A 25,233-nucleotide genomic window follows, 5' to 3' on the forward strand; every position below is an offset into this window, starting at 1 on the left:
GCCCAGGGCCAAAAAGCTATGGCGAGGTGTACAATTCTAGGGGCTTTTATGCGAGAAAAAGTTCGAAATGGCATGATGCGTCTTAGACATATAGTCATATGCACAGACCATTTCATAGAAATCAAGGATATAAAGGATTCCGTGAATATCATAGGTACATGACGTATTACTCCATGTAGTATTCCAGAAACAGCCCAAAAACAGCCCAAAAACAGCTGAAATAGCTCGGAATTATAATAAAACTAAAAAAAGATTGTCCGGTGTCACTCCAAAAGTCATGACTACATCAAGGTCCTTCCCCTCTTTCTCCTGTGTACATTTCCTCGCTTTTTTCTGTACTGGACTTCCTCCAGCTTACAGCCCTCCAATTTTGATCCCTTTCCTTCATCATGTCGAACGTAGAGCCAGTTGAGGTTGCACCGGCTGAGCCTCGTCGGGAGCGAAGGTCTTCCTTTGGAGCTCCTATCGCCGACCTCCAAGGTCCTGTCGGTCCGGGATTCAGTCGTCCCAAGCACAAGCGCACATTCACTGGCCTTGGGCCTGCTGAGATTAAGAATGTCGAAGCTAGCATTCCTGAACCACTGCGAGAAGCGTGAGTACCTTCCTTCCCTATGTACTTCTGGACTAACCATATGATCCCACAGCTGGAGAAAACACGTACGTTGAGACAACCCCAGGGATTCGAGTCTGCGGGACTAATGTTTCGAGTCGATTTAGTCGGCTACTGAATTTAACACTAAAGAAGAATTCGAGGTAAATCCCACTTGTCTTAGTATTGGATACTTCGGGCCTAACACCTCTCGTAGAAAGATCTCGTGCGCCATATCGAAACAACCCTCGCTCGGTCAATGTACAATTGCGATGAGTTGTATGTGCTTTGTGCTCTTGATTCAAGTGGTGCTTGCTGACTTAGGCTTTCCACAGGGCCGCATACTCAGGAACCGCGCTTGCTTTCAGAGACCGATTGATCATCGAGTGGAACAAGACTCAGCAGCGTCAGACTTTCAAAGACCAGAAGCGAGTCTACTGTATGTGTCCAGTCCGGTGGAAGAAGACAATGGCTGACCGCTGTAGATCTGTCGCTCGAGTTCCTCATGGGACGTACATTGGACAATGCTATGCTGAATGTTGGCTTGAAGGATACTGCTCGAGGTATGTGCTAGAAGGATCTATGATCTGGACCATTGCTGATGATTCTAGATGGATTGAACGATCTTGGATTCCGCATCGAGGACGTCATCAACCAGGAGCACGATGCAGCATTGGGCAACGGTGGTCTGGGCCGTCTCGCGGCGTGCTTCTTAGACAGTATGGCGACGCTGAACTACCCGGCCTGGGGATACGGGCTGCGTTACCGCTATGGTATCTTCAAGCAGGAGATTGTCAATGGATACCAGGTGGAGGTTCCAGACTACTGGCTGGACAACAACCCTTGGGAGTTCCCGCGTCACGAAATCACAGTCGACATCCAGTTCTATGGTAACGTCAAGAAATACCAGGACGAGAGTGGTAAGATCGCGCACTCGTGGGAGGATGGTGAGATTGTTCGAGCCATCGCATACGATGTCCCCATCCCCGGATATGGTACGAAGACCACCAACAACCTTCGTCTGTGGTCTAGCAAGGCCAGCAGCGGGGAGTTTGACTTCCAGAAGTTCAATGCTGGAGACTATGAAAGCGCAGTGGCAGACCAGCAGAGAGCGGAAACAATCTCGGCTGTTCTCTATCCCAATGATAACCTCGAGCGAGGCAAAGAACTGCGTTTGAAGCAGCAGTACTTCTGGTGTGCTGCCTCGCTGTTTGACATTGTTCGACGGTTCAAGAAGACAAAGCGCGCCTGGGGCGAGTTCCCTGATCAGATCGCCATCCAGCTTAACGACACCCACCCAACCCTTGCAATTGTTGAGTTGCAGCGCATCTTGATTGACAAGGAGGGCTTGGAATGGGATGAGGCGTGGCAGATCGTGACCAAGACCTTCGGGTATACTAATCACACCGTCCTTCCCGAAGCGCTGGAGAAATGGTCTGTTCCGCTGATGCAGAACCTGCTTCCACGACACTTGCAGATCATCTACGAGATCAATCTGTTCTTCTTGCAATCCGTTGAGAAGCGATTCCCCAATGATCGGGAAATCCTGTCGCGTGTCTCGATCATTGAAGAGTCGCATCCTAAGATGGTGCGCATGGCTTACCTGGCTATCATTGGCTCTCACAAGGTTAACGGTGTAGCTGAGCTGCACTCAGACCTGCTCAAGACCACTCTCTTCAAAGACTTTGTGAAGATCTACGGGCCAGACCGTTTCACCAATGTTACCAATGGTATCACCCCGAGACGCTGGCTCCACCAGGCCAACCCCAGATTGTCTGCGTTGATCGCAGAGAAGCTTGGAAGCTATGACTTCCTAAAGGATCTCACGCTTTTGGACAAGATCGAGGCCTTTGTCGACGACAAGGCCTTCCGCGAGGAGTGGGCAGTCATCAAGCGGGAGAATAAACTGCGCCTAGCTGAACATATCAAGGCCACTACAGGATACGATGTTAATCCCAACGCCCTCTTTGATGTGCAGGTGAAGCGTATTCACGAGTACAAGCGTCAGCAACTCAACATCTTCGGAGTCATCCACCGCTACTTGAGTATCAAAGCCATGTCAGCCGACGAGAAGAAGAAGGTGGTACCTCGGGTTTCCATCTTTGGAGGCAAGGCAGCCCCCGGTTACTGGATGGCGAAGACCATTATCCACCTGATTAACAAGGTGGCCGATGTCGTGAATAAGGACCCGGAGATTGGCGACCTTTTGAAGGTTATCTTCATCGCCGACTACAACGTCAGCAAGGCGGAAATTATCTGTCCTGCTTCGGATATCAGCGAGCACATCTCAACCGCCGGTACCGAGGGCAGCGGCACGAGCAACATGAAGTTTGTCCTGAACGGCGGTCTGATCATCGGCACCTGTGATGGAGCCAACGTAAGTTTTCTTTCACCTATATCCAGCTTCTATCTCTGTAATGATACTAATACAACTCATAGATCGAAATCACCCGCGAAATCGGCGAGCAGAACATCTTCCTCTTCGGCAATCTCGCCGAAGACGTCGAGGACCTGCGTCACAGACACTTCTACGGCGACTTCAAGCTGGATCCACAGCTGGAGCGCGTCTTCGACGCAATCAAAGACAACATGTTCGGCGACAAAGCCGACTTCTCTGCGCTCACAAGCTCCATCGACGAGCACGGTGATTACTATCTCGTCTCGGACGATTTCAATTCCTACGTTACCACCCACGAGATGGTCGACGAAGCCTTCCAGAATCAGGAGGAGTGGCTTGCCAAGTCGATTACCTCTGTCGCGCGCATGGGATTCTTCTCTATGGATCGCGTTACTAATGAGTACGCTGATAGTATCTGGAATGTGGAGCCTCTGGATGTTACCGAATAAGCAGACTGATTTGACATGGACAGTGCTAAGTCTTTTTTTTTGATCTGATGATTGACGTGCGTTTTTTCATTGGTTCGACGACCTCATCAGCATTGGTTTGTTCCATATCATTAGCATTAATAGTATATCAATTATATTACTCTCCCATGAGTTTAATTCTACAGCTTATATCTAGTTAACCATTGATAATAAGACTTTATATGCAATTGGTCTATGCAGAACTAGGTATATATACAACCCAATCTCGATATACAGCACTCCGTATAAACCCAGAAGAGGATCCTACCTCGAGGCAGTGATGACTGAAAATATCGAACCAACGCCCACTCCATGCCAAAGTAAAAAAACCAAGCCCAAAAACATAACATCAACACATGAATACGTCAAAAGCAACAACCTCACTCCTTGATAGTCCCCGGCTGAGGCTGCTTAGGCTGAGAGAAATAATCCGGCCAAAGCGCCATCTTCTCATCCTGCGAAGGCGTAGCCGTAGCCATAAGCGTCGGAACCTATAACCACCAGTATTAGCAAAAGTCCCCACCGCAACCATTTCCCTTTTTTTTTTAGCAAGGGGAAAGGGAAAAACATACAGCCTCCTTACTAGAAATCCTCCTCCACATATTCGCACGCGGGTTATACCGCACCGGTTTGCCCACACCACCCGTCTTCCTCTGATCCTCAATGCTAATCGCCTCGACCTCCTTCTTGATCTGCGAGAAATCGTCGAAAGGCGTATGCTCGATCCCGTGTTCGATGCAGTATTCCTCAAGTCGCAGACCACGTCGAGCAAAGAGGACATCTGCTTCGCGGGCAGCGGCGAGATCGGAGACGCCGTCGCCGATGAAGACAATTAGGGGGATTTCATCGGGCTCGCATTCGGATTGGGCTTTCACGCGCGCTTGGTTTACGCTTGCGCCCTTGTCGTGGCCTGAGTCGGTGTTGTCGCGCCAGACGGGTTTCCAGGGGATACCGCCTGGGGCTTTTAGGTCGTTTGCGACAATTTCGATTGAGGCAGCCTGTGTTTTGAAAGTGGTTGTTAGTGGGTGGTTTTGGTTTGCGGGGGTACGAATCTAGAATTGGGATGACATACCTCTTCCTTGCCTAGGAATAGATCCAGTGTGCGCTGCAAGACAGGCTTTAGGCCTGCGCTGATCACGTTGAAGGGGAAGCCCTCGGCGACGCAGTATTGGTGGAATTCACGGAAGCCCGAGTCTAGTTCGAGGTTCTTTTCCATTATCTCGAAGCCGTCGCCGAAGGGGATGGAGAGGGATCCCCACATATCATCTGAGATATCGCGGAAGGTTCGTTCGCCGGTTTTGAATTGTTCTTCGAGTTTGTTGCGGTAGGCGGCGCCGCAGCCGAGGTTGTCTACTAGGACATGGCCGGTGTCTTGTAGAAAGATTGTGCCGTCGAAGTCTGGGGGTTGTTAGTTTATGTTTGGCAGTGTGAGGATTTAGGGCTTTGTGGTTGGGATTGGTGGGATTGGACAAGGGTTGGGATGGTAATATTAAAAGGATTGCATACCGGAAAAGATGATGATCTTTCTCTTTTGATGAGGTTGTATCTTTGAGACGGCCATTTTGGTATCAATGGTTTAGTTTATAGGCGTGTATGTGTGTGTGGAGGGTAGGGTTTATATAGGGTTTATATAGACAAGTACAAAAAAAAGAAAAGCAGAACAGCCAAGTCACGATCCTAAGTACGATTTTTCCTGAAGAACTTCGTATCCCGTGGCAAACAAGATAGACATGGGAAATGACGTAGGGACATCTAACGACATCAGTGTGGGCCACCCTTTGGGGGCCCATCTGAACATCGTGAGAATTCAACGTTGCCAGAACAGGCGGTGATTGGCTGTCGTCAGGGGTCACGGGCAAAAAGAGCCAAGAAAGCCGAATAGTGGAAGGCCGAGGCCGAGTCCTCGATTGGATTGGTCAATATCATTGGAAGTGGATGCATAATACATCATACATTTCAGCGCTAAGAGACTGCATAAAAGGAATATAAATTTAGGAAACTAAGCCGTTAATTCGGCAACCCGACGTTGCAATTCGGGTACAGCCCGTAACTGCAAGTCCAACTCTTCCTTCTCACTGCAAGAGTTAATAGGCAAATCGGATAAATCGGGTAAATCGGAATCGGAGAAACTTACTCTTCCAGTTTCAGGCGCCGTTCCCAGTCTAGACCAGTGAAGATATATCCGCCCTGTCCATCGAACTGCAGGATCTTCTGGTGATACTGCCAGAGACTGCGTCGATGCGAGACGGTCATGAGCGTGGTGCCAAGTTTCTTGGCCGTCTCATACATGACCTTCTCAATTTCCAGCGTCACCGAGGATGTGCACTCGTCCAAAATGGCAAACTTGGGTCGGTGATAGAACAACCGAGCCATAGCAATGCGCTGCTGCAGACCACCAGATAACACGTCACGCCATTCTTCCTCTGCATCCCAACCCCCAGGACGGTCTACGACGGACGCGATCTCGACTACTGATAGGACATCGTGGAGATCGGCGTCGGTGACACCCTTGGCGCGCATCTCGCGCACTCCATCCGGGTAGATCACTTGTTGCCGCAGGGTCCCACGGGATAGATATGGTCGCTGGGGAATGTAGAAAATATCTTGGAAAGGGGGTTTCTTCACCGTTCCTCCGTATACCGGCCAGAGCCCGCCCAGGATCCGGAAGAGAGAGGATTTACCGCACCCGTTGGGTCCGACGATTAGAAGGTGCTCGCCGGGATTGACGGTGAAGGACAGTTTACGCACCAATACGTCACCGTTCGGGGATACGATCGGTACGTCTGTGAACTCAATCGCGTCGCTTTCTATGACTTTACCCCGACCAGACAGCACTTGCGCGTTCTCTTCTGTCGAAGCGGATGATACCAGCTTCTTCTCAAACCTTCCAGCGAGGAGGTCGTCCATCACTTCCAGTAGCGAGGAGACACGCGAAGTGTAACCAGCCAACTCCGAAATCTCTTTATAGGAGAACATCAATCGGCCAAAAGCATCCGAGGAGGAAAGTAACATTCGACGATTTGTGACGAAGCCTGGGAGTAATCAGAATGTAAAAATTCAACATCAAATGACAACAACTTACTTTCAGTGTGGTCTCCCATGCTATGTGTAGCCTGACCGGGAATCTTGAAGAAGACGGGCACACTACAGAGTACCAAGCCCATGGCTCCCCAGAAATATTTGATCACAAAGTCTTCCATGAATCCATGGTAAAGTCGTCGGCGCAGAATACGGTTCACATGTTTGATTAACGTGAAATAACCCTTGTCCAGGGTATCCTTCTCAGCCTCGTGGCCATGGTAAAGCGCGACTTCTTCATTGTAATCAATAAGCCGTGAATGGAGGAAACGGAACTCGCCCTCCAGTCGGGCCTCATCGGCAACATATTTCCCAAATGGTGGAGTCAGCATCCGCATAACGTTGGCAGACAACTGCACGAGCAGACTCATGATGAACAACCCTTCACCTCCCACATTCTTGGAGAGCGAGTAGTTGTAAATAACCATATCGAGGATGGGTTTAGCCAAGTTCGAATACAGTTCTGCCAGACTGTCCGAAAAGCGAGACACATCGACCGTGACAAGCTGGTCGGGATTCTTTATTCGATCGTCCAAGGCGGAGATGGCATAGAAAGTCATATTGGACAGATACTTCTCGTGGATATAGTCCGTGAGACGCTTGCGATAGCTGAGAGCAAGCTTGCACTGATGGTAGGAGAGCTAATACAGCAAAGCATCGAGTCAGCAAATGTATTGAACGGTCGCATGTCAACCGGAAACCTGGGTCCCATCATCGTGGGACTTACCATAGAATTAGTGAAAGTAGCAGGGACAGCCACAATCATCCACCAGACAAGACCGAGTAAGAAATCCTTCCCTTTACCGCGCACCAAGTTGCTCACAAGCTTTCCATCCAGTTCGGCAACGTACAAACTAAGCAGCGTCCGCAGCACCAGGAAGACGCTGTGGCTCACCAGGAGCCGTAGTTCCTTGCTTCGCCATCCGGGTATGACGATCTTCAGTAAACGGAGCAAGTTCTTGAAGAATTCCCGGTTGATCTCCACGCGCTTTTTGCGGGGTTGTTCCTCATCACCTAAACTGCTAGTGCCAGGCCGTCGGCGCAGCTCTACTTGCTGTGACGCGGCTTTCTGCTCGGATATAGCATTGTGGATTCGTTTGACGAGTGCGGCGAAGAGGGCGAGATATACGGCGCGTGAGATTCGGGTGCGGTTTCGTAGGTAGAGGGTTGTTAGGCTGGAGAGGATCTGCTTGATGGACCGTTCGGGCGGTAGTAGTTTTGACTGAACGGCCATGGCGGAGTTGGATGCTTATCAGCCAGATTCGGGCGCATACATGTCCGCTGTTGAGGGAGTTGAAGGAGTTGAGGAGAGGAGAAATATGCCATGGCCATGACGGAGGTGACATGTGATACCCCAGGAAACTGGGGGATGTTCAGCCGAGGAACCCACTCTCAGGTAATCTCACGGCATCGGCGATTTATTGATCTTAATTAAAGCTTTGTTATTTAGATTATATGGATCTATTCACATCATGCAACTCATCCTTCTGATAGATTCTGAGGGGGGGTTTGAATATCACGTATCAAGGCTCAACTAAATATGCTGGCCTAAGGCACCCACCATATTAGTTGGACATCTAATGAGAAAATATGGAGACGAGGGAATTATTTGATTATAGAGAGTGATACAGCCCGGAAACATCCATATGTGGATACATAGTCATGCAGAAACAAAGTAATGGCAACGGCAGTGAAGATGCTAATGATAACAGGATTCCGCCCTTCTCCGTGCCCACCACGTATATACAAAAGACTGGGCTGAGCAGATGCTACTCAAAGACATGCGCGCATAGAATATGTACAAGTATTATAAGACGCAAAAGAATATAAAAGAGGCCAAGATCTTGAGTCAATATGATAATAAATGAAAATGAAAAAAAAAACTTAAGACGGGGACTTGCTCTCTGATTCCTCGGAGCCTGTCCTGGGCTGTGCATTATCCCTGGCACGAATACCACTGTTGATCTGGGCAGCAATCTGAGACTGCTTGAAGCGCTCGAATCCTTCGGCGTCTCGCTGCTGAGAATCATACAGTTCATCAACGGTGGTCCCGAGATGATTAAAGGCCATGTCGGCGTCAAAGTCATCGAATTGACACAGAGCCTGCTCGTCGTGCAGAAGGTCGAGCTTTTGCCGGAGAGCAGCAATGTGCGAGTTATCGTCGTCGTAGTCGAAATCTTCGTCGCCATGGCCGGGAACTAGAGACGGTTTGAGGAAGTCGCGGCGGAGGTTCTGGCCGATGCGGTGGATGTGTCCTTCTTGGGATGTCATGGCCCGAGAGTGGAGGGAGGTCATAGAGCTGGTACGAGAAAGGCGGACGGCATATTGGTCGGTGTCTTCCTCGTCGCCGCCATTCTCGTCAAGCTGGCTGCTGTTCAGATTACCGCCAGCAGCGATGGAGCCACTTCCATCGTCATCACCAGAGTGCTGAGAAATGGTATCGGTGACGGGAAGAGCGGGCGGAATTTGAGGAATAATACGAGTCTCTGGGTATTCATCCTCAAAGCGCTGAATCATTCTATGCAAGGTCATGTCCAAAAATTGCAGGCGGCGATAATTTGCGTCATTACCAGCACGATCTTCGCGAATAAGAGCCGACTGAATCCGAACCCTGATATTGCGCGCGGATTCCAGCAAATTCTTCGACATGTCACGGGGTCGCTTGGTAGGGACACCTCGAGACTTACGGCGTCGGGGTGTTGTGGTACCACTAGCTGGTAAAGATTGCTCCCCGAGAACATCGAGGCCATGCTGGTCCAGATTCCCGAGACAGACACCCAATGCTTTGACAACACCTGTGCCACCAATAACATAATCCTCATCGGGGGCAGCCTCATCTTCATCATCGCAAGGCTCTTCGGAAATAACTGAATGTCCGACAATATGCTGTAAAATGTCCGGTACGGGGACATCCTCAAGTGGAGAAGTAGAGCCAGAAAGCTCTTCTGCAATGGCACCACCTTCAAGATTCCGCAACGAGTAAGCCACAATCTGTGATCCTAGGGCTTTGACAACCTCGTTGTTTTCTGCGCTGGGAACATCGATGTCGACTGCAATGATTGTCCTTGACACACGCACAGCTGCCATCATAGACGCATACACAGCACAGGCTTCTTCCTGAGTAACGGGGTCCGTAGTAGACGCCAGATCCACAATCTGTTGATTCTCCAGAATATTCAGATGGCACAGACTGGGGCACTCCGGCAATACCTCAGCAAGACCAATAACATGATCCGGCGACAAGGTGACATCAGCGAGATGAAAACGCTTCAAAGAGGGCATTTTCGGCAGGAAGCGACGGAAAGCCCCCAGCGCGTTAGGCTGCGAGGAGAATAACTCGCGATTGTGAGAGAAATCGATGAACCGGAGGTTATGAATCTGCGCAAGTGACTGGAGCAATGGATAAATCACTGATGGATTGAGGGAGCAATCGGCCAGACTCAGCGCATAAAGCGGTGTTTCAGGTTCAATCGCGTCTGTGATAAGATCAAGATCATTCTTTATAGCGTTGCCACCTAGATCCAGTCCTTCGCACTGTCCAGCTTTGAGATATTGAACCACATGCTCCAGGCCCTCTCTCGTTAGACCATTGTTCGCGAAGCCAAGCCTTCGCAGACCCATTTTGGTGCTCGCTTGGCATATTTGCTTTACAGCATCGACCGAAGGATAACACTCGCTCATGAGTAGTTCTTCGAGGTGGTCCCCAGCAAAGCGCTCTGCCAGAGCACTCGCGAAGATAATGCTCACATCGGCCATAGGCGCCTGGGGTTGACCCGTTGTCTCAGAACCATCGATCGCAACCTGGCCTCGAGGGAAAGGAATACCCGACAAATCGATAGCGTTCAAGGGTTTTGAGAGGTGAATAAAAAGGCTGATGTGGCGCCATCCTTCCCGTCCGATCTTCGGATTGCCCTTCAAAGAAAGCTTTTCCACAACACCATATCGTTCATGATCATTGGAATCTGGAGATTCTGGTCTTCGCGATCGTCTCCGTCTATAGCGCATCTGTTCTACCGTCTTGGTGGAAAGTAGGGCTGAAAGGATGGCTCGCACGGCAGTATCCGTCAATGCACAGTTTTCAAGGATGAGTTTACGGACTGGAACGACCGCGAGCCAGTCGCTGAATGTGGTCAAATCCTGTGAGGTCATCGGGAAATTGCTCAGATCCAAAGCTGCTACCGTGCCGGGTGACTCGGCCAGCGTTGATGAAGACTTGGAGATTTCGTCAACGACTCTCTTGAGAACAGGCGTCTCACGTAGCTGGCAACAACGACGATAGATACGCACTGGGTCGGTCGTTGGGTGACTTTGCGTTTTGGACCGAGAGGCACCTGGTGCCGGTGCTAGACCTCGAGAATACTCTTCGTCATTCTCTGCATCGAGTTGCAATGGAACCGAGCCATTCGCCACTGCTTGTCTGCGTTTTCTCTCCTTCCGTTCCTTTCGCTCTGCCTCGGACCTTTTCTTCTTCTCCTGCTTCCTTGTTGGATCAGCAGCCCCTTCCCCGTTGGGACTGGAGTCGGTAGATGGCTTGCTGCTGCTGGTATTTGTTGGGGGAGAGCTAGGTTGGACCTTCGCACCACCGCTGATTGGGGCAGGAACCGGGGCAGGAGCAGGAGCAGGAGGCTCAGACGCACTATCCTTCTCAGCCAACATAGCCTGGGGATGTTTCAAAGCTCCAGCTTCATCTTGTTCTTTCGATTTGAGATCAGCCTTCTTAGATTTGTGGTTATTAGACTCAGGTAGAGGCTGTCGTAATTGATTCGTTGGAGGGGCCTCCTCGTCGTCATCCCGATGGGAAATACCGGCGATTTCAACATCCACACAGAACGCGACGCGGTTGAGTTTAGCCTGGTTCAAGTCCGCAATCTTGCATCGGTGTCGATTTTGGTCGATGTTCATCACGCGACGTGGACAGACCGAGCCATTGGGATGTAACTTGGGCAACCCACCCGAGTTAGACGAGAACTTGCGTAGTGCATTGTGAATGAACGAAGGCCCCTTGGGTGATGATGAAGTAAAAGGATTGGAATCGTCCTTCTTCTCTTCCTCCTTGTCTTTCGGGGAATAGGCGGCGCCGAACGGGTTATGCGTATCGAGGGGCGAGGTTGTTTTGGGACTCGCGGGACTGGCCTTGAGACTAGATTGCGACGGCGGAGTAGATCCAGAGGAAAACTTCGAGCTTAGACTGGAGATCCATGAGTTTCGTCGGCCGATAGGTTTGGGGGATGGCGTAGATGGCTTTTGCTCCTCGATTTTATCCGCTGGTTGTGATTTTGTTTGCACTGGCACTGCGTCATTTCGAGGAGCTTGCTTCGGTTCTGTGGAGGGAGGCGGTGGTGGGCGTGCCGGGTTGCTGTTGGAACGAGATCTCCGGTGTGACTTAGATTGCGTGGTCGGTGGCTTTGACTCGGCGCCAGGCTTGTCGCCAGGCTTGTCGCCAGGCTTGTCGCTCGCTGATACTGACTTTGTGCGAGATAAATGGTCTGAAGAGATTGTTAGAAGCTGTCCCGATTTCGGAACTCCAACAAGCCAGAACCTGGGGTCGGAGAGATGCTAGCATAGAAAGTGGAACTCACCTTTTTGTGAATGATGAAGCCAGCTCACGTCCACAGTCTGAACACCTTCCATTTTAAAATCCCTCAGAAGTCAGAGACAAAAAGGAATGCAAGTTCGCCGTGCCCAAGTAGTCGTTGAGAGTTTATCAGCGGTGTGGCGTCGTATAAAGAGCGCAATGACTGGATAGGACTATATCGAATGACGCATAATTGGCTGGTCCCCCACTTTTCAGTGATGATCGCAAAACGACAAAGGAGAATCAGGTGGACAATATTAGAGGCCCGATGACAATAAGGGAATGGGAAATATATGTTGTATTGCCGGGAAATGCTGGGGAAATGCCGTATGATCTGCGACCGAGAACTATGCCGCAAGGTGCAGCCTTACTGGAAGTGACCCAATGTCATCGCTCGTTTCAACAAGAAATGCATAATGAAATGGAAGAAATTACTAAATGGACTTGGAAGAGTCCGGATGCAATTAAGCATGGCCTGTGACATAATCGGGAGGTTCGGGGCACGTGAGCATGTAACATACAAATTCACAAATTTACAGGCTAATAACTGCTGAAAAGTGTATTTTAATTGGGTGAGTACATGTAATAATTGGAGTGGAATTGATGAAGATCATTTGGGTCAAATCCGGAGAATGTTCGGGCACTCCGGTGGCGGAATATAGGCAAGACCTACAGAGTACAGACAACATACAACATACGTGGAGTTTATGGTGCACATGTAGATATTATTAGGTGCCGGAATAGTTAAAGAACTTTAGTTTGTACCTAAAAAAAAGGGAGTGTCGAACACACTCAAGAAATATACGGGTATCCGCGATAAAAACACCTAAAAACGCCACACCATTTCCTGGAGAAAAGTGCCGACAACAAGGAAAGAATACAAAATAATACGCAAACCCCTCCAAGGGGTATGCGATGAAAAGAAAATAGTCATCACGGCGTCAAGCGGACATCGGAAATATGAGAGCGGTTTCCGCCCTTCCCCACATAAACCCCTATTTATTCCAGACCAGGGATATTCTTAAGATATTCCCAACCATACTCCTCTTCGGGTTTCTCGGCTTCCATGCCAAGCGCAAAGCGGTAGGCTCGAACTTCATTCTGCAGGCCAGAGATGACGCGGGTGGGGACATCATCTTCTTCGCATTTGAGACGATAGGCGGTGCGGATCATTTCGGCACATTTCATGGTTTGTGAATGCCAGTAGTCCCGGTCAAGTCGACTTTCTAAATGGGCGTCGCGCTCAGCCTGGAGTAGATTGTTATAATGTTTCTTTTGGGCGAGGTAGTGCATGTTGTTGTTCTGGCAGTAGTTGCGGATTTGCTCGACCATGACACCCACGGCAGTCTCAAACTCCTGGATCATCTTCATGTTTTCCTCGCGATGGTGCTTGTGATCGGCACTCTGAAGCTTTTCCTTGGCCAGTGCACGCTCGAGTTCAGCAATCCGTGCGGCTGCTCGAGCTGTTAGTAAACAAGGATGTGAATTAATATTGCCAAAAGGTCAACATACTAAGGTTATCGCCCTGCTGGCCATTCGCACCAGAGCTGTCCACAATACCGTTCTTCTGAATATTTGTTAGCATATTCAATTTGAATAATTATGTTCTTGTGTTCCCACATACCACAATCTCTTCCGCATTCGCGACGATGTTTTTGGTCACATCTCGGTTGTTCTTCAACACGTCGCTCAATTCCACAACCATCTCGTAGAGATGGTGCAAGTCCATCTGGTGGCCAGCGTTCATTGGAATTGCCGCGCCCATTCCGCCGCCATTAATCTGGGTGGTGACCGAAGAGTGAGAGGGAGCGGGAGACGGAGTCTGGCGGGATGGAATATTGGGTATGTTCATCGTGCCAGTGTTGTTTTCATAACCCGAGAAGTTTCCGGGGCCGATACCGTTGCTAGCCATCGCGGTGTTGTTCATAGAGACGTCAGCGTCGGCGAAAGCTCGGTTCAGTTCCTCAAGTTGAGGATCGTCAGGGGTGAGGGATTGCGGAGTGGCGTTGTCTTCGTCGAACCACGAGGCGTGATTTTCAACGCCTAGGACCTCCGATTGAAACTTCTCAAGGTCACGGCGAGTAACGTGCGTGGAGCGACGGCGATGCCCACGCGTGAAAGCCTTGGAAGGGGAGGGGGAAGTGTCGCCCTCGATGATGGCGGGTGCACTCAAACCAGGGACAGTATCGTCACTATCACTCGAGTCTGAATCAATGGCAAATTCGTCCAGGGAGCTCTGATCAGAATCACACTCTAGTAGGCAGTTAACAAGCGTGTTGTGCTGGGAGCTCACGCTAGCAGGTGGGGCGAGCGCCGTGTCAGCACGTGATTTTGGCTCACGTGATGACCCCATTCCAACAAGCTCCCTCATCCTCTCGAGGGCACTCATTTGAATAGAGAATAACTATGGAGCTGCAAAGAAAATCGACATAAAAAAAACTCTAGGAAAGTTGTTTTCCCAACATATTGGTGGGGCGAAGCCTATTTCTTTCCGACCGGCGGGTGTGTAAGTGTAATCGATCAATGACGGTCGAGATTTGGAGATAAACCGGCCCTCGCCCAGTACGAAATGTTCAATTATGCTTCGGTGTAAAGGGCACGTGCTCTATGAGGTCTATAATTGACTTTCTGCAGTAATTGATACGTACTTGCCTTTTCTCATGTTTGTTGACATGTTATATACTATGTGCCCTGATGGAAGATACATAGATATGGGGTAGCCAGGGCAACGTACTCGAAATCCAAGTAGAACCCTAAGGAAACTACCATCTATAAAATATACCAGAGGTATTGGCAATGTGTAATGATCTCGTATCGCAAGTAACTTCATTGTATGCCACATGTGGGCATGGGGTATTTGGGTTTCATCAAGGCATATCCAATAGGCCTTCCAATCTCTGATCGGAGCCTGGAAGTGAGTAATCATAATTTTCAAGGGCACCGCTGCTTCTTTTCTGTTGTGCAATCCGGCCCCCAGCTCTGGCTACGAGCATGCGCATTTTCTCCAATTCTTGAACAAGTTCTCCATCCTTCGTGATAAGATTAGGTTGGATGTCCTTTTGGGGATCTTCGAATGGCTCAAGTAATCGTCGAAGATGTTGCAATTGATCAAGGCGCCGTTGCCGTTGCTGCCGTTGACTGTCAAGACTAGTGAGTCGCTCACGGAGCTGCTGGTACCTGTGCAACTGGTGTAAGGCAGGTGAAACTTCAATCGGAGAAAATCCGGATTTGTGTTTGTAAACTGACCTTGCATGCTCCTCTTCACTTGCTTCTTGGCTTTCCAAGTTGACAGGCATCTTTGTGATATTCCTTAACCATAGAGTTAGCCAGTGCTGGCATACCTTGTGTAGAAAAGGGATAAAAGCTTACATTCCCCTTGACAAATCCGTTGTTCTTTCGATACCTCGAGCAAAAGCATCTCGGCTGCGTGCCTCTTGGCTGACCAATGACCAGTACAGGTTCGCAACTTGTTGAGCAACATGGTGTATCGCTTGGGAGGAATAAACAACGCGGTTATGTTGCTTGGCAGCTGCATTTACTATAGGACTATGAGTACGATATTCATCACCACATATGAGCGCATAAACGTAGAGAATGGTGTTGTTCAATTGTGATTCGTGTTCTGACCTTTGTGTAGAACGTCTTCGATCACCTTGTCACTCAGATCACCTTCCGTGGTTTCAGGAGCATAGTTTCGCCAGTCTTCGGGTAGATCGAGGCTCTCGGAGAAGATGCGGACTTGACTCGAGATAAATGCTGATTTCAACTCAGTTATAGTTCGAGTTGAATCCATTTCGAACAGAATCCAAATGGTGTTAGAGAAGTACCATTGTCGAGTCCCAAAAGTCTCACGATCTTCTCTGAGCGAGTGCTTATCGATAAGTGATCACGTGTCTCTCCGCAAATGTCATTTCACGGGATGGCCAATCTCAATTTGGGCAATAAATAACTATAAAATGAGGAAAGTAACTTAAAGAGTAGGGAATAAATGATAGCTTAGTCGTGATATATGGCCGTAATAGGGCAATAATGAAGTTTCTTGGTGTGGAGTATACCCTCGGTTTAAAGACGTACCTCGGCAATCTGACCGTCTTTTATGTCCAGATCGCTCTCAAGAGTAATTCAATTCGTTGCGATTTCAACGTCATCAATGCTCATTTATAAATAAACTGTGGCATATATTGCATCCCTACTATCGCCAGCAGCCCCATTATTATCTCAATATGGCAGAGATCAAGCGGCCGGTGGGCCTACTGTTTGACATTGGAGGAGTTTGTGTAAGTCGGCCACTTGACCCGCAAATTGAGGATATATATATCTGATGAATTTTTAGGTTGTATCTCCATTCCAGGCCATTCTTGACTATGAAATTGCCCAAAACATCCCACCAGGATGGGTCAATTTCAGTATTTCGCGAACGGCGCCAAACGGTAGCTGGCATAAGCTTGAGCGAGGCGACATCAAGATGGACGCCGACTTCTTTGCGGGGTTCAATGCGGACCTAAGAGACCCCGAACTATGGAAACAATTCCACCAACAACTTCAAAAGAAACAAGGCACAGGCGGTTCCACCACACCTCCACTACCGACAGTGGATGCAGAATGGCTATTCTGGGAGATGATGCGGATATCTCGCACGCCAGACCGATACATGTACCCAGCTCTGAAGAAGTTGAGAGAGTCGAGACAGTTTCTGATGGGCGCTCTGTCCAACACCGTCATATTCCCCGATGGACATGAATACAATAATGCATCCGAGGTTAAGAAGCAATTCGATTTCTTTATCTCGTCTGCACACACAGGCCTCCGCAAACCCGACCCAAAAATCTACCAGGTGGCATTACAAGAGATGGACACTTTAGCTAAGAGGCGGGGACTGGCCGGATCTAATCCCGACGACATTGTGTTCTTCGATGACATTGGCGAGAACTTGAAGGGGGCGAAGAAAGCTGGCATGCGTACAGTCAAAGTCACACTTGGAAAGACCCAAGATGCAGTCAGGGAGCTGGAGAAGCTCACAGGCCTTCAGTTGTTGGACGAGGACAAGGCACGATTGTGACGCATTATACATAGAAATGGATTATTGCAAGAAGAATATCAGGGTTATCATGTAGAAAGGATGGAGAATCAAAATTCCAGACCATTTCCATAATTTTCCCAATTTTTTCTGAATTTATTATGGATTTCCTTTTCTTTTCCATAGTAGAAAGTTGATGTTCCACTCGTCGCCGACCTCATTTTCTGGCGGGGGATGCAGCCACGCTAAGCGAAATCCCGCACAAAGTCGACCCACGAAATTTCTTACTTTCTCTTCTTCGTCCATCTCCAGCGCCCTCGACACCCCGTCAAAATGGTGAGTTCGATTGCTGATGGCTGAAGAGCCATTATGCATTCCTTTTGCATTTTATTTCCTCTCCGATTGAAATCGGAGCCGGGTCCCTGCAAGTTGCTTCGGCGTAATTTCTGAAGCGTTAATTGCTGACTCGCGTTGGTCTATAGCCTTTCACCAAGACCGTCAAGTCCAACGCCTACTTCAGGTGAGTAAAGCCTTCTATTCTGATATTTTGAGATCTCTGTTTGCTGATTTTTTTCAATTATAGTCGCTTCCAGACTAAGTACCGTCGCCGCCGCGAGGGTAAGACCGACTACTATGCTCGCAAGCGCCTGATCACCCAGGCCAAGAACAAGTACAACGCCCCCAAGTACCGCATGGTCGTTCGCTTCACCAACCGCGACATCGTCACCCAGATCGTCTACTCTGAGGTCACCGGTGACAAGGTTCTCGCTTCCGCTTACGCCCACGAGCTCCCCAAGTACGGTATCGACCAGGGTCTCACCAACTGGGCCGCTGCCTACGCCACTGGTCTGCTCCTTGCCCGCCGTGTCCTCAAGAAGCTCAACCTTGACGAGCAGTTCAAGGGTGTCGAGGAGGCTACCGGTGAGCACACTCTCACCGAGGCCGTCGAGACCGATGATGGCGAGCGCCGCCCCTTCAAGGCCTTCCTCGATGTTGGTCTTGTCCGCACCTCCACCGGTAACCGTGTCTTCGCTGCCATGAAGGGTGCCTCCGACGGTGGTATCTTCATCCCCCACTCCGACCGCCGTTTCCCCGGTTACGACATCGAGTCCGAGGAGCTTGACGCTGAGATGCTCAAGAACTACATCCACGGTAGCCACGTCTCCGAGTACATGGAGAACCTTGCCGATGAGGATGAGGAGCGCTACAAGTCCCAGTTCGTCAAGTACATTGAGAACGAGATTGAGGCTGGTGACCTTGAGGAGATCTACGCCGATGCCCACAAGGCCATCCGTGAGGACCCCTTCAAGGCCGATGAGAATGCTGGTCCCAAGAAGACCAAGGAGGAGTGGAAGGCCGAGTCCAAGAAGTACAAGGTCAACCGTCTCACTCACGCCGAGCGCAAGGCTCGCGTCGAGGAGAAGATCCGCAAGCTTGCTGCTTAAGCGTCTCGCTTCCTATCTTTTTGACGAAAAGTTCCTACCAATTCCAATTGAGGGGATAAGCTACTGCCGGCGTTTTTTCATGTGACGTAGTTTTTGACGGATCATGGCACATACCACTTTTTATTTTTATTATCGGAAGGGGGTTTTTCCTGGGAGCAATTAGTTCGGTGTTCATTCAAGGCAATTTCTTTACTCAGTTCTAACTGCTCCCGAATGTCCATCTGTCTTGTTCCCTCATTTGCCTCCTTGCAACCAGTAATTGGGATTTGTAAAGCCTTTAATCCAAGTAGTTTAACCCAGATCTAGGATTGTATGATTCCATGATTATTGCATCATGCCATTGTGTGCAATTTAGTGCGAGTTAAAGTAGCCCACAATATTAAAATTAGATCGACGCCAATGCCCAAGCGCCAATACTGTGACTAGTGGCCCCCAACCCCATAAATGCATTGCCAACACACTTGGTGGCTGTTCAAACTAGCAGCAAGGATGCAAAAAGAAAAAAAAGTGGCTAGATAGTTCCATTGTCATCAATCCCCGCTTTAAAAAGCTGTTTGGTCCCCGAAAAGACATTGCAATTACTTTACCCCTTGTATATATATCCCTCACCTAGCTCCATATCAACATATCCATCATGAGAAGATACCAACAACACACGCACGCAAGCTGGCATCGCGCCTACGCAGATAAATTCGATTGCCCCTGGTGCCAAACCCCTCACCGAGCAGAAAGCACAACACCACACCAGAACCGAAACCGCAAACAATCCGCAAAGGGATCAGACAATGGCAGAACCAGCAGAGCAATTGCTACGTCGACACCAGTCGGACGTCGGATAGAGCACCAGGGCTCTCACGTTCCTATCGAAGATGAGGCCGTCGGTACCCCGCTCCCACAGACTCCAGATTCAGCTCCGCACGCGAATGAAGATACACCAGGGCTGGAATCGGATTCAAATTACCCGCTGTATAAGGGTCGCACTTCGAGGCCGGATGGATTGAATAACGTGTTCGCGTCAGATACACCGCGTCCACCGCTTCCTGAGGAGTGGACGAAGGAGATTGAGGATCGGGAACATGGGTAGGTGTTTCTAGTTGATGGATGTGGTTCCAGCTGGTTTCGTCCTTGTGCTGACGGAGTGTTGTCAACAGTGCTGCGGAATGGACCCCACCGGCTGTGGAAGATTGGCGCTCTGGGCTAGATACGACGGGGGAGCTTCGAATCCCCGGTGGTGACAAGATTGAGTCTCCAGAGTTGAGTGTGAGGGAGTTAGAGAATACTGATTGAAGTAGATCGAGTCAAAATATTCACAATGAAATCCAGCTATCAGGATCTTGCTCTACTCAAGTTTCTATTGTACATATTTTACCAGTCTAATATAACCCCATTCTAACTTCTCGCTCTCACCGTCGAATCTCACGGTCGAAAGACTTCTGCATACACGTGATGATCAGGCGCTAAAAAAAAAAAAAAATGTCGATCTCATGAGATCCTACAAGAAGTAATTTGATAAACATTGTTCGAAACATTGTGATTATACCGATTCCAGGGACGGGTTTATGACTTTGTGACCTGCTATAAAACAAGACTAACCTCTATAGGGACCTCGGGATGTGTGGGGAGGGCAAGGTGGGAAAGAAACTATGTGTTGAATGACTGGAAGAGAGAGGAGTAAAGGTCCTATCCTGTTTTATGCAGTAGGGCTGCCTTAACAGGATTATTTCAGAAATATTTAGCCTAGGTATATCTCAAAGGGAAACCAAAAATGGCCAATAAAACAGATATCGAATCGGCCTGGGTGTAGAATAGCTAACAGATAGACTCTTAAAATGATAAATCGATCCCAGAAGCTGTAGGATCACGTATAGCAACGCTCACTTGATTCAGCCAAAATCGCCAGGAGCTAGCTTCTAGTGGTATTATTGTAGAGTGCTTTCATGTGCATTGTTTGATATAATGCCTCCCAAGGCCTTTCAATCTGCCCGGCTGGCTCCTAGTTGGTGATAAGCAACTATAGATATCAGGCTTAAGATCGAAAGGTGATTATAACATGATTCCCGTAGAACAGTATTAAATGTCATGATCCCAATTGCCAATCCCAGTTAGTCCAGGAAAGAAAGCAGCACCTTGTAAAACGCCTTGGGGTCCTGGAGGAAGGGCGCATGGCCTAGACCGGGGAACATGTGGAGCGTGCAGTTGGGGATCATGGCTGCGGCAGCAGGACCGAGTTCAGCATAATGGCCCAGCTTCGCAGCGATTGCAGGGGGTGACCATGCTTTGCCAAGCGCCGAAACGTCGCTATCTCCCACTAAGAGGTAGGTACGTGTCTGCAGGACAGGGAACTGGTGGATAACAGGCTGGCTGAGCAAGGCGTCGGTGACGAGGGCCATCACGTACGAATAGTCGGAGCCATAGTCGCTGGCATAGATGTCGGCTAGCATGTGGACCCAGGTATCGTACTCAGGCTTCCAGGGGGCATTGGCGAAGTAGCTGGCCTGCTCATACGCCTTGAGAGTGTTGAAGTTCTGCCCAAGTCCGCTCTGATACGACGCGTCGACTGATAGGTAGGGCACACCCTTGGCTACCCAGTCCTCTAGGCCGAGGGGATTGACAAGGAAAAGTTGTTGGACGCTGGCCGGGTACATGAGGCCGTAACGGGCGGCAATCATGCCACCCATCGAATGGCCGATCACGGTGGCTCTATCGATGCCAAGCGCAGTAAGCAGACTGTGGATGTTCAACGCCTGCTGGTGTACGTTATAAGAATAGCCTTGGGGTTTGCTCGACTTGCAGAAGCCGATGTCGTCGGGCAGGATCACTCTGTAGCCGGCAGCCGATAGTTGGCGCGCGGTGTCGGACCATGTGACGCCGCAGAAGTTCCCGCCGTGCAGTAGGATCGCTGTCTTCTTATTCTTGAAATGCTTCTTTGCTGGGATGTCCATGAACGCCATTGAAAGGTTCTGGCGCTGATTGAAGAAGTTGAACTGCTTCACCGGCCAGGGGTAGGCATAGCTGGATCCGTATAGATCGGCGGGCACAGGGCCATCGTAGATGGTGCCAATTGGATCGGGGTCAGATTGTGCGGCGACAACAGCCGTACACGACAGCACCGCTGTGAAGGCACTGACAATGGAGAAGAACTTCATCTCGTGATTTGCTCGTGGAAGAAGCAGGTTCTCTTAGTGACGTTTAAAGAGCACGGTAGCTCTCTATCAATTATATAAGAGGGAAGTAGCCTTCGCCTCCTGTAAGCATATATATGTGAAAAATATTTTAGTGTAAATTCAAGGATCTCAGTGTACGGAGTAGCTCAGCCAGGGGCACAGATTCCGTGTTGCTAGTTACCTATATGCAGTTAGTTACTCCGCTAGTGGCCGACTATCCCGTACAGCCTTTCGAAATGGACATTTTAATCAACTGCAAATTGACTAGCACGTATTTGGTGTAGTCAAGTTCAAGAAGTAGATGCGATTGTTGTCCTTGTTCTAAACAGATGATTGTTGGCCAGCAATTCCCAAACTAGTGCCTTTAACGCCATGCATGAAATCAATCAACATTTGCGACATTAACAAAAAACCAAAAACCCCAAGTCGTTTTTTTAGAAATGTCTCAGATGAACTGGGTGAATGATTCGATTAGGCTACGCGATGTTAGTCGATGTCAAGAGGGGGGAAACTTCCAATAGGTCAGTAGCGGTAACCTTGCAGGATACGCCATGCGCTATGCCGGCAATGGACAGAGTATCTATGCAGGGAAGAGGGAGGAGAAAGGACGAAGACTCAAACGCTTTCACATACCTACCCTCAGGCGACCTCTAGCAAGTTGCTATGCCGGAAGACACTCCAGGGCCAAGCAAGGCTTTGGAGATCCAAGTGTCAGAATAGAAGTTCCCCACTTTCCTACTTATAGGGATGCAGGTGGAAGTCTTCGTCTCTGGCTTCATTAACGGTCATTTTTAGGAACAATTCCATGCTAATTCAATTTCCAGTAGGTTTTGATCAATGGATATCTACTATTCCACGGCTATAGTAACTAGTTAACTAGTTAGTTAAATAGGTTACGGCCTCCACCCCTGAAATTTGAGGCATCAGATATTTCCTAAAGGGGTTAGCCGATTCGTGTCACCAGTTATCATTCTTTGTTGGCCCTGAGCAATGTTTGTTTCCTTCCCTATCATTTAGGCCATTCATCTTCACTTAGTTCTTTCTTGACCCAAAGTAATCTTTCCCCTTCAACTTTACCGCCTTATCTCGCAATGCAGCTATATCTAATCCGCCATGCCGAAACAGTACATAATGTTGGAAGAGTCCTGTAGGAACTCAAATTTCTGAATTGTCGTTCTACTTGATTTGCACTGACTTCCTATAATAGCGCAGGCACCACTGACTCGGCACTGACTAGCCATGGGATGGCTCAGATCAATTGCCTTGCTCAGCATTTCGTCTCCACTTCAACCAAATTCACGACGGCGTTCTCTTCAGACTTGAGTCGAGCAAGGATCACAGCGGAAGGGGTCTGCTACGCACAAGTTTCACCCAGTGGAACACAGTTGCAACCGATATTGACTCAGAGTTTAAGAGAGAAAGATTATGGATCAATGGAAGGCCGCTTCTGGAAAGAGTCTCCTCCTTCACCAAGGCCACGGGACTGGGTCATCCCCGAGTCAAAAGAGTCGATGAGAAAGAGGGCTAAAAGCTTTTTCGACGAACACCTGCTCCCAATACTGATGCGTGACCCGAACGGCCGTCAAAACATCGCAGTCGTTGCCCACGGCATTATCTTGCAAGAACTATCGACATATTTATTTGAGATATTCAATCCAGCGGATATCAATATGACTACGCTTCATAGGAGGCCTGTATGGTCAAACACCGGCTACATGACGATACTGATTACCCCAACCCAGACAGAAAGAACCGTGCTACCTACTGTCATGCCGGGCTTTGCATTTGTGGTTCTCAGTATTGACGACAAGAAACATCTTGCCAATCTCCATCGCACTAGGGGTGGCGTTGGAACCGCCGCACATGACGTGAAACAAAGAAAGATTGATCAATTCTTCCGATAATCGACCGTCTAATAGAGAATATGTGATTACGTACAACTTCAACCATCTTCACAATGGCCGAAAGATTTATTCTGTGTGGAACACTTCCTCCAAGGGCTTCCACCACCCTGGACCCTCGGCACTGCCCACGGCTCCTGGAATAGGGCTCTCCTAATGCCAGGTTCTTCGGATTAGCATCTTCATCTCTCTATTTGCGTTGGATCGTCAACATACCTGCATCCCATCAGTCATTTGCCACCACTCCTTCATCTTCGGGAGTGATGCCATGCTCTTCATATCAGCTTCATAGTCTGTGCCGACATACTTGAAGGTCGCGAAGAGAGTCCGATCGTTATCGAAGTAGATTGAGTCTGCATCGGCGCAAATATACTATATCAGCATGCTTGGACATACAATATATGTTTGTACATATTTTTGACACTGAAACATACAGTCTACGATGTTGCACTCCTTGATCTTTTGAAGGATTTCAGGCCACACATTGGCATGGCACTCCTTGTATGCGGCAACAGCGGAGGGCTTGAGGTGGACAATTTGGGCGAACCGGCGGGCTTGAGGTTGAGCCATGATGATATGTTCAATATAGATCGAATTGTGTTTCAAAAATTTGCAATTAGAGCAGAATGTAAGAAAAAACCAACAGAACTCATTTATGCCCCTCCTCGCCCCAGCTTCAACCCGCACTCGGAGTACGCTAACCCGAGAGCTTGGCATTATATATCCGTTGTCTTTGCAGCTTTGCAGCTAGGCAGCACGTGATGAAGCACTTATCCCGCATAAGTTTGTGTATAAATCATAAGTTATGGATATCCACGTAGTATGAAAGTCGTATAAAAGTTCGCTTTCACAATTTATCTAGGTAAGCCCCTAGTATCCGCATTGGGATTTTCATCAATTAATCAATGCAAGTACCACCACATTGCCGGCTGGCGCAATAATGACAGGTCTACCTCCATTGTCTTTAGGATCTTTAACCTTGGCCTGAAGCCACCTAGGTAGCCAAACCACATTGTCTTCATGATCTTCAAAAGTGCCGAAATCCCACCAGCCAAGCGTAGCTCCTTTAAATAAATACCGGTCCATCACCTAGAGCTGCATCCTTCGGAAATTCATTTCATTCACGGGTAAATGATCAGGATTCCCCGGGCTTCAAAGTCCAGCAGTGGTTCTCATTACTAACATTGAGTAGCTTACGTTTAGTGATTATGAAACCCCTCTAATGTGTCTTCCATTTGTACAGAGTCTAAGCGTTATATCTTCTTCTTTATACTCTAAAGCCTTCGTGGTGACCCCGATTCTCTATCCTAGGCTACGTACATATACATAGAAAAGTCGTCGTTTTATGCTTAAATCCTATACTTAACTTCTTAATCCCTGAATTTCTCTATTCTAAGTTCCATTCTCTCAACGTTTACATTTTGATTCTCTGTATTATAGCTTTCTATTTAATCTGTACATCAACTCCATAGTTAAGACCCAGTAACTGACTACGGGAAAATCAGTCATGGCACACTTGCGGTTGGAGACTGCCGTAAAACGTGCATGATTCCACCTTCACAGCCGAGGTGACGAATGTACTTTTAGGGCTTATCCTGT

At 48.8% G+C, this 25,233-nt stretch overlaps 12 protein-coding genes across 12 annotated transcripts; 5 read left to right on the top strand and 7 right to left on the bottom strand.

Annotated features, from left to right (window-relative positions):
• Positions 1-389: 389 nt before the first annotated feature.
• On the top strand, positions 390-3,436 carry glpV (glycogen phosphorylase; the record flags this gene model as incomplete). Its single annotated transcript, XM_057227913.1, has 8 exons — positions 390-592; positions 645-657; positions 718-753; positions 807-868; positions 925-1,028; positions 1,075-1,152; positions 1,201-2,966; positions 3,029-3,436. The coding sequence occupies 8 exons, from the start codon at positions 390-392 to the stop codon at positions 3,434-3,436; spliced, it is 2,670 nt and encodes an 889-aa protein (XP_057087254.1).
• A 398-nt stretch (positions 3,437-3,834) lies between these two features.
• Positions 3,835-5,015, bottom strand: N7447_003639 (uncharacterized protein; the record flags this gene model as incomplete). Its single annotated transcript, XM_057227914.1, has 4 exons — positions 3,835-3,945; positions 4,027-4,452; positions 4,527-4,852; positions 4,961-5,015. 4 exons carry the CDS (start codon positions 5,013-5,015, stop codon positions 3,835-3,837), a joined length of 918 nt encoding a protein of 305 aa, XP_057087255.1.
• Positions 5,016-5,453: 438 nt separating this feature from the next.
• Positions 5,454-7,766, bottom strand: N7447_003640 (ATP-binding cassette long-chain fatty acid transporter PXA2; the record flags this gene model as incomplete). The annotated part of the gene is made up of 4 exons (XM_057227915.1): positions 5,454-5,529; positions 5,589-6,486; positions 6,537-7,173; positions 7,260-7,766. 4 exons carry the CDS (start codon positions 7,764-7,766, stop codon positions 5,454-5,456), a joined length of 2,118 nt encoding a protein of 705 aa, XP_057087256.1.
• Positions 7,767-8,416: 650 nt separating this feature from the next.
• N7447_003641 (putative cell wall biogenesis protein Mhp1) lies at positions 8,417-12,163 on the bottom strand (the record flags this gene model as incomplete). Its single annotated transcript, XM_057227916.1, has 2 exons — positions 8,417-12,018; positions 12,112-12,163. The coding sequence occupies 2 exons, from the start codon at positions 12,161-12,163 to the stop codon at positions 8,417-8,419; spliced, it is 3,654 nt and encodes a 1,217-aa protein (XP_057087257.1).
• Positions 12,164-13,106: 943 nt separating this feature from the next.
• Positions 13,107-14,496, bottom strand: N7447_003642 (uncharacterized protein; the record flags this gene model as incomplete). Its single annotated transcript, XM_057227917.1, has 3 exons — positions 13,107-13,561; positions 13,620-13,674; positions 13,732-14,496. The coding sequence occupies 3 exons, from the start codon at positions 14,494-14,496 to the stop codon at positions 13,107-13,109; spliced, it is 1,275 nt and encodes a 424-aa protein (XP_057087258.1).
• Positions 14,497-14,974: 478 nt separating this feature from the next.
• N7447_003643 (kinetochore subunit FTA4 family protein) lies at positions 14,975-15,900 on the bottom strand (the record flags this gene model as incomplete). The annotated part of the gene is made up of 4 exons (XM_057227918.1): positions 14,975-15,284; positions 15,354-15,416; positions 15,477-15,645; positions 15,735-15,900. 4 exons carry the CDS (start codon positions 15,898-15,900, stop codon positions 14,975-14,977), a joined length of 708 nt encoding a protein of 235 aa, XP_057087259.1.
• A 430-nt stretch (positions 15,901-16,330) lies between these two features.
• Positions 16,331-17,166, top strand: N7447_003644 (HAD family hydrolase; the record flags this gene model as incomplete). Its single annotated transcript, XM_057227919.1, has 2 exons — positions 16,331-16,384; positions 16,441-17,166. The coding sequence occupies 2 exons, from the start codon at positions 16,331-16,333 to the stop codon at positions 17,164-17,166; spliced, it is 780 nt and encodes a 259-aa protein (XP_057087260.1).
• A 291-nt stretch (positions 17,167-17,457) lies between these two features.
• Positions 17,458-18,569, top strand: N7447_003645 (60S ribosomal protein uL18; the record flags this gene model as incomplete). Its single annotated transcript, XM_057227920.1, has 3 exons — positions 17,458-17,460; positions 17,607-17,644; positions 17,708-18,569. The coding sequence occupies 3 exons, from the start codon at positions 17,458-17,460 to the stop codon at positions 18,567-18,569; spliced, it is 903 nt and encodes a 300-aa protein (XP_057087261.1).
• Positions 18,570-19,203: 634 nt separating this feature from the next.
• On the top strand, positions 19,204-19,856 carry N7447_003646 (uncharacterized protein; the record flags this gene model as incomplete). The annotated part of the gene is made up of 2 exons (XM_057227921.1): positions 19,204-19,649; positions 19,721-19,856. 2 exons carry the CDS (start codon positions 19,204-19,206, stop codon positions 19,854-19,856), a joined length of 582 nt encoding a protein of 193 aa, XP_057087262.1.
• An 815-nt stretch (positions 19,857-20,671) lies between these two features.
• Positions 20,672-21,715, bottom strand: N7447_003647 (alpha/beta fold hydrolase; the record flags this gene model as incomplete). The annotated part of the gene is made up of 1 exon (XM_057227922.1): positions 20,672-21,715. The coding sequence occupies one exon, from the start codon at positions 21,713-21,715 to the stop codon at positions 20,672-20,674; it is 1,044 nt and encodes a 347-aa protein (XP_057087263.1).
• A 1,109-nt stretch (positions 21,716-22,824) lies between these two features.
• N7447_003648 (phosphoglycerate mutase) lies at positions 22,825-23,637 on the top strand (the record flags this gene model as incomplete). The annotated part of the gene is made up of 2 exons (XM_057227923.1): positions 22,825-22,880; positions 22,941-23,637. The coding sequence occupies 2 exons, from the start codon at positions 22,825-22,827 to the stop codon at positions 23,635-23,637; spliced, it is 753 nt and encodes a 250-aa protein (XP_057087264.1).
• Positions 23,638-23,703: 66 nt separating this feature from the next.
• On the bottom strand, positions 23,704-24,204 carry N7447_003649 (L-rhamnose mutarotase; the record flags this gene model as incomplete). The annotated part of the gene is made up of 3 exons (XM_057227924.1): positions 23,704-23,787; positions 23,851-23,987; positions 24,069-24,204. 3 exons carry the CDS (start codon positions 24,202-24,204, stop codon positions 23,704-23,706), a joined length of 357 nt encoding a protein of 118 aa, XP_057087265.1.
• Between the last annotated feature and the right edge of the window lie 1,029 nt (positions 24,205-25,233).

Source organism: Penicillium robsamsonii, assembly GCF_028829455.1.
Source record: "Penicillium robsamsonii strain IBT 29466 chromosome Unknown utg000002l_segment0_segment0, whole genome shotgun sequence".
NCBI classification, from domain to species: Eukaryota; Fungi; Ascomycota; class Eurotiomycetes; order Eurotiales; family Aspergillaceae; genus Penicillium; species Penicillium robsamsonii.